The sequence below is a fragment of the Sebastes fasciatus genome, chromosome 22 (genome assembly GCF_043250625.1).
Source record: "Sebastes fasciatus isolate fSebFas1 chromosome 22, fSebFas1.pri, whole genome shotgun sequence".
NCBI classification, from domain to species: Eukaryota; Metazoa; Chordata; class Actinopteri; order Perciformes; family Sebastidae; genus Sebastes; species Sebastes fasciatus.
Window position 1 is genome coordinate 11,185,276 of NC_133816.1, and position 16,035 is coordinate 11,201,310.

At 40.9% G+C, this 16,035-nt stretch overlaps 1 protein-coding gene across 2 annotated transcripts in view; it reads right to left on the reverse strand.

Annotated features, from left to right (window-relative positions):
* The window catches only part of stim2b (stromal interaction molecule 2b), a 49,717-nt gene extending 39,484 nt beyond the window's left edge, over nucleotides 1-10,233 (reverse strand). For both annotated transcript variants that reach the window (XM_074623253.1, XM_074623254.1), the window contains exon 1: nucleotides 9,362-10,233. In XM_074623253.1, the coding sequence (XP_074479354.1) occupies nucleotides 9,362-9,497 (136 nt within the window). In that variant the 5' untranslated portion in view covers nucleotides 9,498-10,233. The remainder of the gene's footprint in view (nucleotides 1-9,361) is intronic.
* Between the last annotated feature and the right edge of the window lie 5,802 nt (nucleotides 10,234-16,035).

Consider the following 16,035-nt stretch of genomic DNA (forward strand, 5'->3'; position numbering starts at 1 on the left):
GGAGAATCGGCGGTAGACGCCTTTCTCATTTCTAAATAGTCAAACATCTTCGACAGGTAGTCTCACACTGGAAAACAAAGAGATTGGATTAAACCATTGTAGGGTAAATCTATCTATTCTCACACTGAGAAAAAAAACAATGCTTCAGTAACTACATGTGATTAGCCAACAAATGACATGCAAAGCGAGAAAGCCACAGTGTCAATTTTAAGCTTCTGTGAAGGGCATGGCATTGGCTTCTTCCTGTGTTAAGGTGACAAGTATTATGCTATTAGGTTGTGACCCCTAACCGCCTTTGATTCTGAAACAGTGGATTAATTTCTACAGTATGTTTTAGGGATGCTACTAACAGTGGCCGCTGCAATAAATCTATTTATTGGGTAGTCTATAAAATGTCAGTGAAAAATGGCCATCAAAGTTTACACAAGTCAAAGGTGACATCTTCAAATTGCTTGATTTGCCAGACCAATGGTGCAAAACTCATTTTCAATGATATGAAGAAAGAAAAGTAGCAGATTCTCGCATTTGAGGATCTAAAAAACAGCAAAAACAAAAGTGTTTTTCCTTGAACTAGAATTACTGCCTAGTCAAGTTGCAGTTTACATCCATGTCTGTCTAAAATGTCATCACTTGTCGTAATTAGCACATGAATTCTTGAGTTATGGCCAAAACCTGTTTTGTGAGGTCACAGCGACCTTGACCTTTGACCACCAAAATCGAATCAGTTCATCCTTGAGTCCAAATGGACGTTTGTGCCAAATTTGAAGAACTTACCTCAGATATCCTGAGATATTGTATTAATGAGGATGAATCGGACAGACAGACGGACGGACGGACAACTGGAAACCATAATGCCTCCGGCCACGGCTGTCGCAGTCATAAAAATTACTTGAGCTATTAGCAAAATACAGTTAATTTGTCAGCATACTAACCATTTCAGCACTACTATGTTTGTACCTGACGACATTAAACTGAAAGCAGCCAAAGAGGAAGTGAGAAAAAAAGGAACCTAGACCATACAAAGCACGTATGTTTTTGTGTGTTTTTTTCCTGCCCATTGGCATATAGTGGTGTCAGCTTGCGTGCATCCATCACAAAGGGCTCACCCAGCCAAGCGCCAGTGCATTGCCAGCTGGGGGGATCAACACCTTAAAGTGTGGCGGAGCGGGTCAACAATAGTCCCCTCTGGGCAGACGGTTCTGCTACTGTAGGCCACTCACAGCAGGAAACACTGTACAGCTGAGTACAGTGACCTACATCTCCTACTGAGGCACTTTCTGCACGATTGAATCAGCTTACTGGCTGCTAGTGAAAATAATTATCTTGAGTATACTGGTGTGCGCATTAGAGATTCAACAACGTAAAAATAAGGATTTGTTTCAGTACTTAAGCTATTTGAGAGTGACAGGGTGTTTGAGGAAAGGTGGTGCGATCACGTGTTTAATCATAAACAGAAATTTGGAGTTAGGTAGTTGATACGTCTTCGGAGATATCAATGGGGATTGGTAACAAAACAATGCCTCCGTGCCAGTGAATCAGGTCATTGATTGTCTCAGCTCTTGTTAGTGACTTTAAATGTGATCCCTGCTCTCTGGCATGGCTGGTGATCATGGGCGTAGTGGGGTAAACCGTTAAATAAAGCCCCATTATCTCCCCGGTGAGCCCAGTTGAAACTGGCCCGACGCCGCGGCGACAGATCTCGGTAATGATAAGGAAACCTGCCGCCAGCAGTCACCTAAGGGAGCATGATGGAAAAGGCACATGGAAAACTTCCCCAGTGGTTTTATAAATACACCAGGGGGGAGTCTGTTCTGTTTGGTGACGGGACTCATCAGGTTGGATCACAACCATAAAGCCCCTCATTGAGATGGGCGACAGCTGTCCACTTCTGGGGGAAGTCAACAGGGCAACTGAGTGGCGTCAGTTTGGCGATACGTCGCCGGCCTTTCATTCGAGGTTATTATCTCCACCGGGCTTAAGCCTGGAGGGGATCATGCGTTCGGTTGTGTGTGTGAGTGTGTGTCTGTCTGTCCGCAGCTAATCTCGCATACTACTGTACCCATTAGCCTGATATTTTGTGTGCTCATTTATGACAGTATGCTTAAGGGCCTCTCATGCTTGCGGTGATTCACAATTCTTGAAAAAACTATTTTATTGACTCTTTTATACCATCATTAGTCGTGTTTACATTCATTTGTCATGCTAATTTTAAGTAAACTTTTGAAATGTCGAAAAAAAAAGAAATGCAAACCAGGTGTGTTTCCATAAACTGGTTTGGAGCAAAGAAACTCGGCTACAGCGTGGTTTTGGTCAGAAGTTGGCGCTGTAGGATACGCATGGTGCAATCCGCCAGTAAGCAGAGTAGAAGAAGTAGAGGTTGCAAACCGGAAACAAAATAAAATCATGTTGTCCGGAAACGAAGACAAGCATTTGTATGTTATGGGAATGGGTGAAGGTGTTTTCATAACTGATTTAGCGCATCAACTCTTTTTCTACAAAGACAAAAACCAAAATCAAGCAAGCGTAAAAAAAAATTTTTTGCAATTGAAGAAGTTTTATCGAAATTTGCCATTTCCACACAGCTTTTCGAACGAGATACTTCAAAATGTAACAAAAATATGTGAGTGGAAACACAGTTATTGACTGCTCACACTCCTCTTAACCAGCTGGTAGGGCCCGCAAGTGATCAACAACTGCCACAAATGTCCACTATGTTCACCAGCGAGTCACAAACTTTGCCTGTATGCCGTTTGGTGTGGGGCAAGTAGCGTACAGTAGGTTTATCAAAGCTTTCTTTGCTAAAAACAGCTACATGTTGTGGTTGGAAACAACATTGATGAATGGTGAGACTGAACCGAAACATTAAGGTGCTAAATGTGAGATTGAGAGTATTTCTATTACCTCCGCACGGCTCTCAAAATGGGGACAGCTGAGCCGGCAGCTTGCAGCTAAATTCAAATTTAACACCTTTAAAGTTGCAGTCCGTAAAATCTAAATGAGCTGAAAGATGCTAAAACTATGGAGCGTTTTGGCCTCCTTCAGCTGAGAGAAACTGCAGGGTCGGGTGATAATTCACTGTAGATTTAAGTTATGAAATGTGCAGATATTTTGAAGTGCTCTCAGGGCTGGTTACAGAGTTTTGGTTAAGTTTTTTGGCTCATGGCGAACTCTTCAGAACAATCTGTTCTAGTCAGGGAAAGGAAATGGCCTTGCCTGTCAAGCTGTAGTCCACAGAACCAAGACATTATGACTCGCTCCACGTTCACTCTGACACTCTGTCACAATTAGCCCCGAGAGCGAACCCAAAACTCGCTCTGAGGCTACAACACCACAGTTAAGTAAAAAAGCCTGGCTTTCCTCAAGCGAGTGTGTTACTTTGATAGAACACGGGCCAGCCGGCAGCGACGGAAGTATCACAAAATGCAAATTTCCTGTGCTCCCTGCAGTACTTAAGAAAGCACTGGCGACATAAGCAAATGTTGAACCTCCTTTCCAAACAAATCCCTTTCTTAATGCAGCCGCTTTGCTCTGAGATCGCCAGTGTCACCTCTGATTTTAGCTCTATAAACAAAGCAATAGCCGGCGAAGTCTCTCCAAACTTTGACAATCTCTGAATGAAATCTTAGCGACAGAGTTCTAGATCATGTAGGAATACCGTACGTGACAATCTGAGTGTGAGAGGGATCTACTCATGTTTGCTTTATTGCTTTTGAGTCTGTAATTTAACCTACAGCAGCCAGTTTCTGTATCTGTAAGTTATGTAAAGCTTATGCTAAATGGGGGCCCTGTATCCGAGACGACTATCATCCAGCAGAGCACATTATTTGAGAACTGGATGTTCTTTGCAGTCGGAGGGAAGGGCTTTGTTTGTTGAAACGCCAAACAAGTTAAATACACCATTAAAACGGGGGAAGACCACGTTCACATTGCCATTCAACCATGGCCTTTACAAATGCCTCTCTCTCTTTTTGCTTTTTTGCATGTTTTGCTGAAATTCCTAACACCATTTTCTTTCTCGAGGTGTGCAGAGATGATTTATGATTCCTATTGTTAACTCTGAATTTGGCCCATGTGAAAAAAAAAAAAAAAAACTGCAGTGCATGCAAGTAAATTTACAATAAAGCAGGAACCCTACTGTACTACGCAGTTATTAAAGGCCCACAATGAGGAACACGTTTTTGTTGGTTAAGACAAAGACCTGAAACATGTCACATTACTTCAATTCAAACAGACTGTGAAATTAGTTTAACAACACCAGCACAAAAAACAACTTGTGACATTCAATTTCAAGTCATGTGTGTAACACCAAAAATCAATTACATCAATTCTTCCAAGATGAATGAAATACAAAAGTCAGCCAGTTAATCTGTTAATCTTCTGTTTTTAAATTACATGGCTTTTCTAGACCGCGATAAAGATGTTGGCTCATGCTAAATATGATGACAGCAAATATTAACTGGGACAATTATCTGTCAGAAAAGCTAATACATGATAATATCCAAAAGGACGAGTCTTAAAAGGGCTGAACGATTTTTTTTTTTGACTGATATTGCAATTGTGATACGATTTGCGATATTAAAGTGAATGATCATTTTTACATAATTATTCTCATTTACATTGAATAACATATAAAAATGATTATGGTGTGACTTTTGCAGGGGATCTGTACCAAACAAAGATATTTTCTTAAGTTTGTAGAATATAACGTGTAGGCCAGGACATCTCTGCAAAACGACAATATTTAATTTTAAATGGTATTTTGAAACACACTTCGCCTTTAAAAAATATTGCACCTCCTACAATTTGAAAATTGCAGTAGGCCATATTGCGATTTCAATAAAATTTTGATCAACTGTGCAGCAGTTTAAATTTAACATTATATATTCCTAGTAGGGAACTCTGACTAGGACTGTAAATTGGCAAGAATCTGGCGGTACGATACGTATCTTGATACAGGGGTTACGATTCAATATATTGCGATATATTGTGATACTGTAGGCAAGGTGATATATTGTAATTTTATTAATCTAATTTTAGGAAAACTGAACCACCATGCATAAAATCTGAGTTAAAAAAAGTTGACTTTTTTATGCAATCAGAAGAGTGGAATCTGCATTTGCATTTATCACAGTCCCTGTAGAATCTGACATCATTGCACTATTTTGAGAGGGCACATCTCGTTGCAAATGAAAAAAAAGTATTGACTTGAGTTTATCTATGCATGTAAACTGTTAATTAAAAATCTAAAGTGTTTTTGAAAATCTATACAGTATCACCAACATGATATCGCAATATTCAATATTTTTTTACACCACTCATTTCTTGTCAAAGCTACTCAAAAACGTATGTAATCATCCTCCATCACCATCCCCTGCTTTATTTCTGAAACAACGCCCCAGCTTCTCTTAAACTCGGATCTTTTGAAGATCCCAAAACCACAAGGGAGCTGCCTGACTCACCAAATGTTAAACCCAACCCCCCTCCAGGTCTCACCCCCTCACCACTCACAGCGTGCTAAATGGCAGCTTTGAACCCTGAACTGCTTCGACAACAACAGCCTCGTCTCTGACCTCAATTACCAGAGCAAGAAATACTGTATATTCATGACTACTGAATGTGCATATAGGCACAAACTAATTGTGTGTGTGTGTGTGCAAATTCACCTGCAGGCAAAATTAGTAATTCCAAAAGACAAGCATCAATCAGCCAGTTTCTGAATGTGCAAACATCCTAGAGTACATATCATTAGTCACAGATGTAATGAATCATATATTTAAAGCCACACTATCTAAGTGATAATGTAGCTAAAAAGCTAAGCTATAGTAACAGTAGCACAAGTAGAGAAGAGATATAAAGTGAGCAAATTGACTCAGTGATGTCTGTTATACTGTACAACAACAGTTACCTAAAGTTAGCTTAAACTAGCTACCATAAGCTACTAGTCATACCAGACCAACCAAGGCTGTAGCAACGAAACCCCAAAGTGTATTGAATTTAGCAATAATTGTGTGTTTTATTCTCTAAGAATTCAACTTTTAATTTGTAAGAGGAACAATGTGTCACTCAAAAGTTAGTCTTCCTTTAAAGCTTTGAAACTGATCTGTTTTAAAGTAGATTTGTTAAAATACATATTGCACCTTTAAACCAAGATTTAGTAGCATTTAAGTAGCAACACAAACACAATTCAAAAATCACTTACGCAGCTGTTAATCTACAAAGGAAACTCTGCATATACAGGAGCTACATGAACACACACACACACACAGAGTTGTGTTTTTTCTCGCCTGACACCAAGACCAGTGAAAAGGCAGTTGACCTTTCCACACAGCCGGCTGGGAGATGGGTAACGCTGCGGTCATGTTTACTGACACTGTATTAAGTCACCGCTATCCCTGCGTCCACTGCACTCCATTGTTCAGCGGGAGATATCGTCCCATGGCTCATTTTTACACTGTCAAGCTGTGTTGCTGTGTAGAAAGGGCAAGTGTGCTTTTTTTCCTTAGTAATCCATTTATTGTGTATCCCCTGGTTTGTTTTCAGGAGCTGCTTTAACACTTGTAAACAGACAGTCATGAATGCTTAACAGCTGCACTGGGACGAGGTTTATTACTTAACAGACGGGCAGGGGTTAGGTTGTGTTGGATGAACGTAAATATATAAATGAGTCTCCATTAACGAGGCTTCATTTTTAACTGTCTTCTGTCAGTGTCAACACGGATCATTTTGTGCAAACAGCCCAAAGTGCAAATGAGTCAAAAAATACACTTGAAATTAACTATTTAAATGTAGCTTAATGGGATTTCACCTGAACGCTAACATTTGCATCAACTCGTTTGAGTCATGCTTAAGTGGATCCCTGCAGGTAGACGTTTCACTGACACGTTTTCAGACGCCTTTGGTGGCCTTCATCAGTGGGTGGAGTTTCAATTGTCATGGAAATGGTTCAGTTGTTATCACATGGCCTAAGCATGGAATTTCAAGAGATCATGACCAATGTTTCTGTTCAGGGGTGGTAAACTGTATCATCTCCATGACAACTGAACTACATCCTCTGATGTAGGTCACGGATATCCTGACCCTGTCAAATGGTTTGTTTCACAGAACCATCTGAGAAGCCGTGATTGGAAACTGTTTGGAAAAGGGCAGACACTTTCAAAAAATACTTGGCATGTTGATTGGATGAACCGTTTGTCAATCAAACTAACTGAAGGCAAAAGCATCTGCATAATTTACACGTTCAGTGTCGTTCTTTGCTCTTCTTTCAATGAAGAGATGCTCTCCAGTTCTGATATAACCGACGCTATTGAAGTTCACCATGGAAACACTTGCTTTTATCCACTCAGAGACGACCTCAGTGCTTCTCACTAACAGATAGGGGTGTGACGAAATATCGTGCCACGAAATATCGCGATGTACAAACGTGACGATATGCATCGTCGAGACGAAAAGCTGAATTGCGATATCACACATACGTACATATGGACTCCAGGGCTAGAGCTGCAGCCTCTTGCTGCTGCTCTGCAAGGCCTATGCGTCATATCTTTAGGGTACAACACATGCGCAGTAAAATCTGGTCTGCCCTCGCCGAAATTGAACCAATCGCAACGCTCGGCCGCAGCTTCATTTACACTGTGCATGTGTCATACCCCGTACCCCATGAGCCATGTCCGCCCGTGACCCAGCGTCCTTCAATAGGCCTTGTCGGAGCTCCACAGGAACGGAAGACGTGAAGCGGTGATGCGCTGTTATTGACAAGGGTGCAGACTACGGAGCCTCCGTGTTATTAATTTATTATCTTCATAAAGTATAGGAGCAACGTAATCCTCGGCTACACAACACTGAAACTAAAGCTGACTGATGGAGGACAGAGGACAGGAGGAAGGACAGAGACCATAAAAAATGGAACTGTAGGGCAAACAGCATTGTTCTGCATTTTGTGTCTTTTGAATAAAAGGCTACTTTTTTAGTCTTATTTTCATCATTCAAGTTTTCTTAAAATGATTATTATATCGTATCGTGAGCCGAGTGAATCGTCACACCCCTATTATACATGTTTCAAAACTCCCACATATATATCAGTGTTAATGTGTATTGTCCCTGTTAAATAATCAAGCATATAAAATAGGGCTGTCAAAGTTAATAAGATAATGCCACAAATGTATTTAACGCATTAACGCAAATTGCAATTTTTAGGTTGTAGCAGGCTCAGTTTTAAAGCTAGAGAGAATGCTGGTGTCATATGAAACTAGAAAACCTAAAGAACCCATTGGTACCAACCATGTCATATTAGCTTATCAAGGAGGAGGCTAAATAACGCTCCAAACTTGGAAACTGGAATGGCCATTTTCAACCTTGACCTTGGGTTCTATGGCTACCCACGAGTCTCCCCTTTACAGACGTGCCAACTTTATGATAATCACATGCAGTTTGGGACAAGTCATAGTCAAGTCAGCACACTGACACACTGACAGCTGTTGTTGCCTGTTGGGCTGCAGTTTGTCATGTTATGATTTGAGCATATTATGTATGTTAAATGCAGTACCTGGGAGGGTTTCTGGACAATATTTGTCATTGTTTTGTGTTGTTAATGATTTCCAATAATAAATATATACATACATTTGCATAAAGCAAGCACATTTGCCCACTCCCATGTCGATAAGAGTATTAAATACTTGACAAATCTCCCTTTAAAAGGTACATTTTGAACAGATAAAAAAATATGCAATTTAATTTGTGATTAATCGCGTTTAACTATTTTAATCGATCGACAGCCCTAATAGAAAAATAAAAGAAATAGCGCTTTCTATATATTTTTCTCACCATGCATGTGCCTTTATTTCACTTGTTATGTAGTGTTAAAACAAATCAATATTGGCTGGTAAAAAATGCAAATCCTCTCATTAGGTTCTGCCAATAGCACAATTACAGAAAGGGGGGTCACCTGTGGCCTTCTGGGAAAGATCAGCAAAAAACACCTACTAATGTAAACAAAGGTGGGCTTCCTATATGCTTGCTTTCTACACTGCATGTGTGTGTATCATTATTTATGGGATTTACCCTCTACAGCATCCTTAAGTGACACATGAAGGGCACCATTAACTGTAAACACCCTCAGTGAGGATGCATCCTGCATTCCTGTCATGTCATGCATTCCTCTCAGCAATGTACAGAGGAGGAGAGGAAGAAGAGGAGGGAGAAAAAGAAAGGTGACTGTCGACATAAAATGCATCACTTTCCATTCAAGCCACATGCGCAGGACATTCCTCGGCTTTCCCAGAGGAAGCCACTGGGAGCAAGAAGAAGAAGAGCACTGACTGTACATGGAGACACTTGTATAAGACATGGACTGCGTTTTGCTTACCTGTGGTGGCTACATTCGCAGCATCAGACTGAGAGTGGCTGGGTAGATCATTCGAGTAAGTGCACTCCAAGCCCAGTACCGCATAGATGACGAGTCCACGTAGCAATACATTCAATACCTTGTAGATGTAACTCATGGTGGAGATGAGGAAAGCTAGTATCCGTGGTGTGGGACTGTGTGGAGGGGATGATGATGACTGGGGCAATCCCGAGAAGAGAAAAAAAAAAATGTCAGGTTCAGACTGGAAAACACCAGCCAAAAAAAATAAATAAATAAATAAAAAAATAGTCTTTTTTTTTTTTTTTTAAAGCAGAAATATGGGGAAAATAGACACCTGGGAAATGCAAAAAAAAAATCCTGCAGTAGAGTAGTTTGCTACAGGCTAAAATCATAAAAAAATACAAAATAATAGTTCATCCTGGGTCAAACTACTTTGTAATAAGACCCCCTTTCAAAAAAGACTAATGGGTTTACTGTCTGTTTCAGAGGGGTGACAGCAGTCCCCCATATCCAATTTTATTTTAAATATTACCTAATAAAAAAAAAAGCCTGATCTGAAGGAATTCCCTGTGAAAAAATTGTTTTTTCTATCCGTGAGATATATAAATAAAATAAAAAATATTAAATCCTTAACGTAGGCCTGTGAGTTGGAAGCAAATAGTCTCTGTACTTCCACGTACAGTATACAAACACCGGGTACAGCTTCAGCATATTGAGCGTCTCATAGGTTCCGCCTCTTCACACGAAAGTAGCAAATCCCATCGCATGAAAAAAAAAAACACGCTTCCTCTTCTTCTTCCTCCTCTAATCCGTCTCCGACCTAGATCCGCGCACACTTTCTAAATGAAGTTAAGTCAGCTTCTTCTTCTCCTCGGTGTGATACTGTATCCTCTCCTGTCTGTCAGATCAGCTGCTCGCCGGCTCGATGCAGACTAGTACAGAGGGAGGGAGAGGGGCGGAAGTCAGTATGCAAACTGGTTTGAGGAAGAGGAGGAGGAGGAGGAGGAGGAGAGAGGTGAGTGTTGAACCGCGTCCAGAAGCAGAGGAATCCTCCTTGCAGAAACCTTTTTATTTACAGTCATGGTGATGACGAGGAGGAGGAGAGGGAGGATGCTGCTGCTTCATTGTTCTGCACTTCTCCACCACTCTCTGGAGCCATGCAAGTTTTCCTCCTGGCTGCCTGAGAGCGCTCTCATTGGCTGGAGTGTCCCAACATGGCAGAACCTGATTGGCTGCTTCCAGGCAGCACTTTTTTTGTCACTTTTTGAAGATGCTCAGCGCGGGAGATAGAAGTCTTGTTAAAGGTCCCATATTATAAAAAAGCTAGATTTTCACATGTTTTTTATTATAAAGTAGGCTTAAGTCCTATATAAATACTGTGAAAGTATTGAAGCACTCAAGCAACAGGGAAATACACACAGCCCGTATTCAGAAACTCTGCATTTGAAACAAGCTGTCAGGATTTCTGCCCATTCGTGATGTCACAAATATACAATATTTAGATCCTTTACACAATTTTAAACGTAAACATTCTAAATGTGTCCCAGTTTATTCCTGGTTGCAGTGTATGTGAATGTCATCAACTGACAGGAAGTAAACATGGACCCAAGCGGTTGCCTTCAACGCAATTCTGTTGCAATTCCGTCAAAATGTACTAAAACGGAGCGTTTCAGACAGAGGGTAAATACAGGCATATTCAGGCCAACTGTATGAGGAAAATAAAGTTTTTTTTTAACATTACAGCATGTAAACATGTTCTAGTAGAAACACAAAATACAAGTAGGAACCTGAAAATGAGCATGATATGGGACCTTTAAAGGATGATACCAGTGGGGTTTTTTTTGTAGCAATTCTCTTGATTAAAGGTCCCATATTGTGCTCATTTTCAGGTTCATACTTGTATTTTGTATTTCTACTAGAACATGTTTACATGCTGTAATGTTATAAAAAAACACGTTATTTTCCTCGTACTATCTGCCTGAATATACCTGTATTTACCTTGTCTGAAACGCTCCGTTTTAGTGCATTTCAACGGAATTGCATTGCTAGGCAACAGTTTGGGTCCATGTTTACTTCCTGTCAGCTGATGTCATTCACATACACTGCAACCAGGAATAAACTGGGACACGTTTAGAATGTTTACGTTTAAAATTGTGTCATGGTCTAAATATTGTATATTTGTGACATCACAAATGGACAGAAATCCTGACAGCTTGTTTCAAATGCAGAGTTTCTGAATACGGGCGGTGTGTATTTCCCTGTGGATTGAGTGTTTAAATACTTTCACAGTATTTATATAGGACTTAAACCTGCTTTATAATGTATAATCACCTTTATAATCACTTTTTACAATATGGGACCTTTAAGCCATGTTCTTTACTTTGGCCCTGTTCAGACCTGGTATTAAAGCTGCAGTGGGTAGAAATGGAGCAAATATGATTTAAAAAAGTTATTTTTATAAAACGATCGCTATATCATGACAGTAATACATGAAACAGGTAATCTGAAAAAAAAAATCATGTGCCTCTGTGTCCTCCGGTGCTCCTAATGGCATCTGCAAGATTTCACATACTGGAGGAAAACATGCAGTAAGAGCTCATCCGAGGTCTGCTGTCCAGCTGCCGTCTATGAGAGCCGGCTGTTAATGACTCACAAACTCCGACCAAAAGGTCAAACTAGGCAGCGCTGATATAATATGAATCAATATGATGTTACGTTAATGCCTATTTCTCGCCTCAAATGTTTTCAGAATCATCTTGTAGTGTACTGCTTAGCTTTAAAATGAGAAATGCATGCATCTCCAGTGACCGCTTGTGATCCGATCTCACTTCCCCGCCCTATATCTAAATAAACACGAGTAAACACATGACTAATACAGCAGACATTTGGACAGTAGTAAAATCCTACATATTCATGAATTTGGGTACATTTTATTAACATCAAAATATACGGTTATTGTACCGGCGGTACAATAGGCAACAGCGGGGTACAGAGCTTCGGAGAGCCGGGGATGAGAGTGAGAGAGCAAGCGGGCGGGTGTCAGCTAAGTGCAGAGCACTGGATCAAAAACACCATGTGACGACCCCTCCACTCCACTAGGTGTCCTGTGTCTTTTTGCTGGTTCTCCTTTGTTTTGCAGGAGAGGGTCGTCAGGTTGATGAGCCACACCTGGGCTTGGTGTGGTTGGGATAAAAGCTCTCTACCTTTCAACAGATGTGGCTCTCTCTTCCTTGGCTGGCACACCTGTTTTGGTTTTGTTTGCAGCAGACATTTTCACACACCCACACATGCCTACATTACTGATTACTGACTTTCCACGTTTATTTAGTTATTGATTGTTAGTTTGTTAAATAAATGCCTGTTACTATTTTTAAACTCGTCTGGTCTCCCATTTTTGTTGCAACCTTTGAGCCGGGTTGTAACAAATGGGGGCTCGTCCTAATTTGTTTGACCCAGTTTAGATTGGTATTGTGCAGTTGGTTCTACAAGTTGTTAATGCTTGATTGGCAGAGACTGTGGTTTCATGAATGAGATCAGTTGTTGCTTAGTCGGCAGGTGCACCTCATTTTGTAAATTGAGTTGTGCATCTAGATTTTTGGGAGACATGGTCGAGTGTGGTAAGTAGGCTGTTCTGCTGTTTTTTTTGGTGAATGTAAGCAGCTGAATTGGATAACAAGTTGCTGATTTGTTCTGGTGTGTTAGTATTGAGTTGTGCATGCTGGTGATTTTGTGGCACTGAGTTCTGTTGGTCCTGCAGCCAGTGTTAACACGGGTTGGCAGGTGTGAGCTATCAGCAGTGATTGCAGGGTCCTCTAGTAAGTAACTTTTAGCTTTTGTGGAGTTTCCCTGGGTAGGCATAGCAATGTGGTCCATTTGGGCTCGTTGGTTTTCTTTTTTTAGTTTGTTATTTTTGTGTGGTGTGCGGTCAGAGCAGTTGTCTCGGGGACACATCCAGAGCTGTCAGGTGGGTAACCAGCTTGCTGGGGGCCTAACCGAGGCTACTGGTTTAAGTGTTTAAAGAGCCTCCCGCTAATCTGCATGAAGACTAGGGTTCAGTGAGGTAGATTAGTTTAAGATGGGTAGTTTAGGTAGGGGGAGACTTCCACATTAGTTTGGTAGACATTGTCTCTTTTGTGCACTATTTGACCTGGGCAACACTGTCTGTTGGCTCTGTTGGTGCCTTTAGACCAATAGTGTGTGATGGCTGGGGTAGTTGGACCCAGTTATGAGAGTTCTGCACAGCCTGGAGGGTTTCTGGGTAGTTGGACCCAGTTACACTGAAGGTGCTCCATTTGTGAGAACCTGAATGATGGCTGTTGCAGGAAGTTATAGTGGTTCATATGGTCGGCAAGTAAATGGTTACAGGAGGGATGTGGTGAATTGTCATTGGTTGTGCTGTGACGTGCAACTTGGTAGCTTGGCCTGTTAGCCGTGGGAACATAAGCGCTACAGTTCATGCCTTGGTTGGTGTGAGCTTTGTTGTAGTTTGGTTGCCTCTTTGTGCTGTGCGTCTTGGGACGACTTGTTTGGCTAGTGAGCCTTTGTTGTAGAGGAACCTTTTGATGCTACTTTTGGGTAGCGCTTATATCCGTTCTGTGTGTTTTGGTAGCTGGAGCTTATGGCAAGTCCAGTTCTGTATGTTTTGGTAGCTGGGATTTTGCACGTCACTTTGTCCGATACTTGCACATTGTTTGACGATCTGTATGTTAACCACGTAGTCTTGGATTTCCATGTATAGACCAACCCTCCAAAGAACATCTTGATTTTATATCTGGTGATGTACCATTACTGTAATCTCTCTATGCTGTAAATTCTTAAATGCTTCTCCAGGTGTTGGAGTTGCTGGGTTGCAGTGGTGATTGGTTGGCTGCCTGGGTGACACACTACAGAACTGGTCAGTATGAAAGGTTTATTTTTTGAAATTATTAGGCTATGTAGTTTATTGTATTTTGTTAGAAGTGTTTTCTGTCGGCATTCCCGGTGGGAACACCGTTTTTATGGATGGGGGTGTGACGACCCCTCCACTCCACTAGGTGTCCTGTGTCTTTTTGCTGGTTCTCCTTTGTTTTGCAGGAGAGGGTCGTCAGGTTGATGAGCCACACCTGGGCTTGGTGTGGTTGGGATAAAAGCTCTCTACCTTTCAACAGATGTGGCTCTCTCTTCCTTGGCTGGCACACCTGTTTTGGTTTTGTTTGCAGCAGACATTTTCACACACCCACACATGCCTACATTACTGATTACTGACTTTCCACGTTTATTTAGTTATTGATTGTTAGTTTGTTAAATAAATGCCTGTTACTATTTTTAAACTCGTCTGGTCTCCCATTTTTGTTGCAACCTTTGAGCCGGGTTGTAACACACCAGAACAAAAACTCCGACAGTATGATAATAATGCACTTTGCGTGCCTAGTCTGATAAGTCTGTAGATTATGTAGCCTATAGATAAGATATATTTTAATAAAATACAGTCGTACCGACAGAATACAGTAGAGCACAGAAGCCGTTTCCATGCTGTGAGGCAGACAAGCACTCGCGTCTGCCTGTCTATTCACATGAGGAGCGCAGTGAGACCCCGCGGATCCCAGTGGGACGTCAGTAGGTTAGTAGGCAATCCTTCAATGTGGCCCCAGACCACCTTTGAATGTGGTCTGAGCGATCGGATCTCAATGCGTCCTCAATGCGTCCTCAATGCATCTTGAGTGCATTCACAGCTGTACTTAAAGCTGTCCACACATGTTAATACTGAACAGGGCCAAAGTGGGGTCTGGGGACCCACAGGGGTCCTTGAGGGAGTTCCAGGGGGCCCCCAGTAAAAAGAGGAATCATTTATTTTCACTATTATTCCATCCATAAATAACACAATGACAGCATGTATGATTATTTTAGTCATGGGTTTCATACACTTCCTGTAATAAAACATCTTAAAAGCAAAAAAATCAGATGGGGGACCCGGGTTCAAAATCCTATCAAATGGGGGTCTGTAGTCTAATTTGTGTCAGTTTAGGGGTCCTTGACTACTGCCCATGCCATACTATCATTATCACTACTATTAATAATAAGAATAGTAATAATACTACTACTACTAATAATAATAATAAATGCCCCCACACAACCCCATACTATTACTAATAATAACACTAACAATAATTATTATCATTATTAACCACTACTGTATTTACACCACCACCAAGCTATCATTAAGTTGTTATTATTATTACCACATGCACTGATTAAGTATGAAAAAACACATCTAAAGACACTCACATTCATCCATCTTTCACTTTGTGTCCGAGGAAACAGCTACTTTTAAGATGTTTGACAATTCGTTATTTGGGTGTATTTTGAAGAATACGTTTTTAAAGAAAATGAGCTATGTAAGTAAAAAGAAAAGCCTCCCGTGGACAGGTGTGGTAAATAAGCATTTCGCTACAAACACTAAACACAGTGCATCTGGTCCTTGTGCATTCTTGTACATATGTTACAATTCTAATGCTACTGTGATGTCCATATCAAATAACATAAACTAACTAAATGTAAAGAGTCTAATTGGGCCCAACACATGGTATGTATTACAAAGTTGTTGACTGAGATGTAGAGAAATGTAAACATCTATGTTTTTGGCAAAAGAAAAAAAGGATTGGAACAAAAAATAAATAAAAAATCTTAACTCAGGG